Source organism: Myotis lucifugus, unplaced genomic scaffold, assembly GCF_000147115.1.
Source record: "Myotis lucifugus unplaced genomic scaffold, Myoluc2.0 scaffold_473, whole genome shotgun sequence".
Lineage (NCBI taxonomy): Eukaryota > Metazoa > Chordata > Mammalia > Chiroptera > Vespertilionidae > Myotis > Myotis lucifugus.
In genome coordinates this window covers 270,408-272,982 of record NW_005871521.1, presented here as the reverse complement: position 1 = coordinate 272,982, position 2,575 = coordinate 270,408, and the positions used below count along the sequence as shown (strand labels likewise).

The following is a 2,575-nucleotide window of genomic DNA, read 5'->3' as shown; positions in this document are numbered from 1 at the left end:
AAGTTTCGAGGTCGATCGCAATGACACGATGCTCACATAGGGGCTTGGCTGTGCGCGATAGGTTCATCATAGAGTCGCCAGACGCCTGTCAGTCAGAAGATTTTCATGTGAACTTACTCTCCCAAGAAAATAATATCGTTTTGGAGAATTTCCCTGAACCATTCAAAAAAGATGAAAGGGAAGTAATGGGAGACGGGGGTGTACCACAGGGAGGAGGCGATGAATAGCGTGCTCGCATCCCATTGGCTGCAAAGGATGCACCGAATGGCAATGTGTCCCAACCAGAGCTCAGAGGCCAAGGAGAAACTCAAGAACAAGAAGACGGACAGCAGGCCGGATGACAGTGAGTGAGCCTGGCTGCCCTTGACCGTAGACAGTAGGGGGCACGAGTGAACGGGAAGATGAATGTACTAAATGGCAAGTTTTCTCCTCCCTTTAGCATCTTAGCTATTTTTTTAAAAATATATTTGTATTGATTTCAGAGAGGAAGGAAGAGGGAGAGAGAGATAGAAACATCAATGATGAGAGAGAATCATTGATCGGTTGCCTCCCGCCCTCCCCCTCCCGAAGATTGAGCCGACAACCTGGGCATGTGCCCTTGACGGGGAATCAAGCCCTGGACCCTTTGGTCCATGGGACGACGCTCTATCCACTGAGCTACACCAGCCGGGCAGTATCACAGCTATTAATTCAAGTGAGTAAGCGCTGGGTAGTCGTTACTGTATGGACAGGCCAAGGAGAGGCCGCACAAATGCAAACTTAGAGAGGAGAGAGGGAGAAAAAGGGAAAAGAACCTTTCTCTGCTGCTTTATTGACTTTCTCCCTCGAAAGAGTTGGGAGAAACCATAAGTAGAATTAACACCTGTAATACAGGTGTTTGATAGATAAATGGTTAAATTAATAAATAGGTAAAACTAGAATCTTAACGGAAAGATCGATGTTTTGGCCCCTCAAAAGACATGTGAAGTCCTACCCCCGGTCCCTGGAAATGTGACCTCATTTGAAAGCAGGGTCTTTTCAGATGTTCCATTAAGATGAGGTCCTTACAACAGGGCTGGGGAACATCCGGCCCGCGGGCCATATAAGGCCCGAGAAATCCTTTGGTCTGGCCCTGCCAAGGCATTAGGGGTGAGTTAATGAAATGTCTGGCTAAATACCAGCAGGCTCATTTTTGAGTGGATAATTTTGCTTGGCCCGCGAATGAGGTTATAGCTCTACAAATGTCCCTTGGCAGGGAACGGTTCCCCACCCCTGCCTTATAAAAAGGAAAGAGACAGACACAGAGGGAAGACGGCCACGGAGGGACAGAGACTGTGGCGATGCCACTCCACCCGGGGGAGGCCTGGGCCTCCCGAGGCTGCGAGGAGCCAGGAGGGTCCTCTCCGGGGGGAGCGTGGCCCTGCCAACACCTTGGCTTTGACTAGAGCCTACAGAACCATCAGAGAGACAGTTCTGTTGTGTTAAGCCACCCGGTGTCTGGGAATTTGCTACAGCAGCCGTAACGCAATCACCAAAAAGGAAGAGAAATAGAAGATTGACTATAATCAAGTTCTTTGCTTTTCCCAAAAGTGCAATTAGTGGAAGCAATGGGCCACCAGAGGATAATATTGAGAACAAACATGGTAACACGGGTTCCTTGAGTTGGGGAGCCTTAACCCTAACCCCACCTTTCACATCTCATCACCCCCCTCGGTAGCCAGGGTCTCTCACAGTAAGTGCTCAGTCAGTGCCTGCTGAGCGATGGGGGAGTCATGAGTAAGTGGACGAATGAATGAGCGTCCTCCACCTCTGTGCTTGACACGCGTGCCCTGGGAACGACGCGAGGGTTCATCGCATAGCAAGGGCGCAAAAGGCATCTGAAACTGTCCCCGCGGGAGGGATGCTGAACGGCAAAGTACTTGGCTCCTTCCGACCTAGCGAAGCAACATTGAACTTGGACTAATTACAAGTGGGACGTGAAAATTCGAGAGGCGCAGTCTACTTGTCTGATTCAATGCCTTCTAGTTGGAGGGAGGACTTTTTCCTTGGGGCGTCTTAAGCACCTCACAGGAAGATTTCTTTACTACAGTTGTCTCTACGGGGTAAGAAAATCTATGTTGTTAAAAAACTAAAACAGGACGTTTTTCTTTGAAAATCGCAAACCGAAGCATCCTCTTTGACCAGCTCCTCTCACCATCGTTTTTGCTGGCTTTTCTTGTGTGTACGTGTGGGATTTTTAAAAATAATTTACGAACAAGCTACTACCTGTTCCTCTAATACTCACTGAGGAGCCCTAATGCTCCAGATGAAACCTGGCGGTAAAGCTTTACAAATCCCCGGGCGTGGCCACCGCACACGCAGCCCCCAGATGACGTCCGCCCGCCCCGGCAGGTGACACGGCGTCTCACCTTCCGCGTCCAGCATTTTGGGAATGTCCAGATGCTTCTCCGCAATCTCCATGGCCAGGTTGATATTTCCCACTCAGACCACAGGCTTAAGCAGGACTGCGCGCCAAGGAAACAGCAGACAACCACTGAGTCCTCTGTCTACTCGTATCCCACCCAGCTGTGAGTCGATGTTACTCAAAACACACTTC

General features: G+C 49.8%; 1 protein-coding gene across 1 annotated transcript in view; it reads right to left on the bottom strand.

Annotated features, from left to right (window-relative positions):
* Window positions 1–2,575, bottom strand: part of LOC102433314 (alpha-actinin-2) — a 43,351-nt gene that overhangs the window by 16,178 nt on the left and 24,598 nt on the right. Inside the window, exon 7 of the mRNA XM_023744550.1 lies at window positions 2,385–2,459. Coding sequence (XP_023600318.1) covers window positions 2,385–2,459 — 75 coding nt within the window. The remainder of the gene's footprint in view (window positions 1–2,384; window positions 2,460–2,575) is intronic.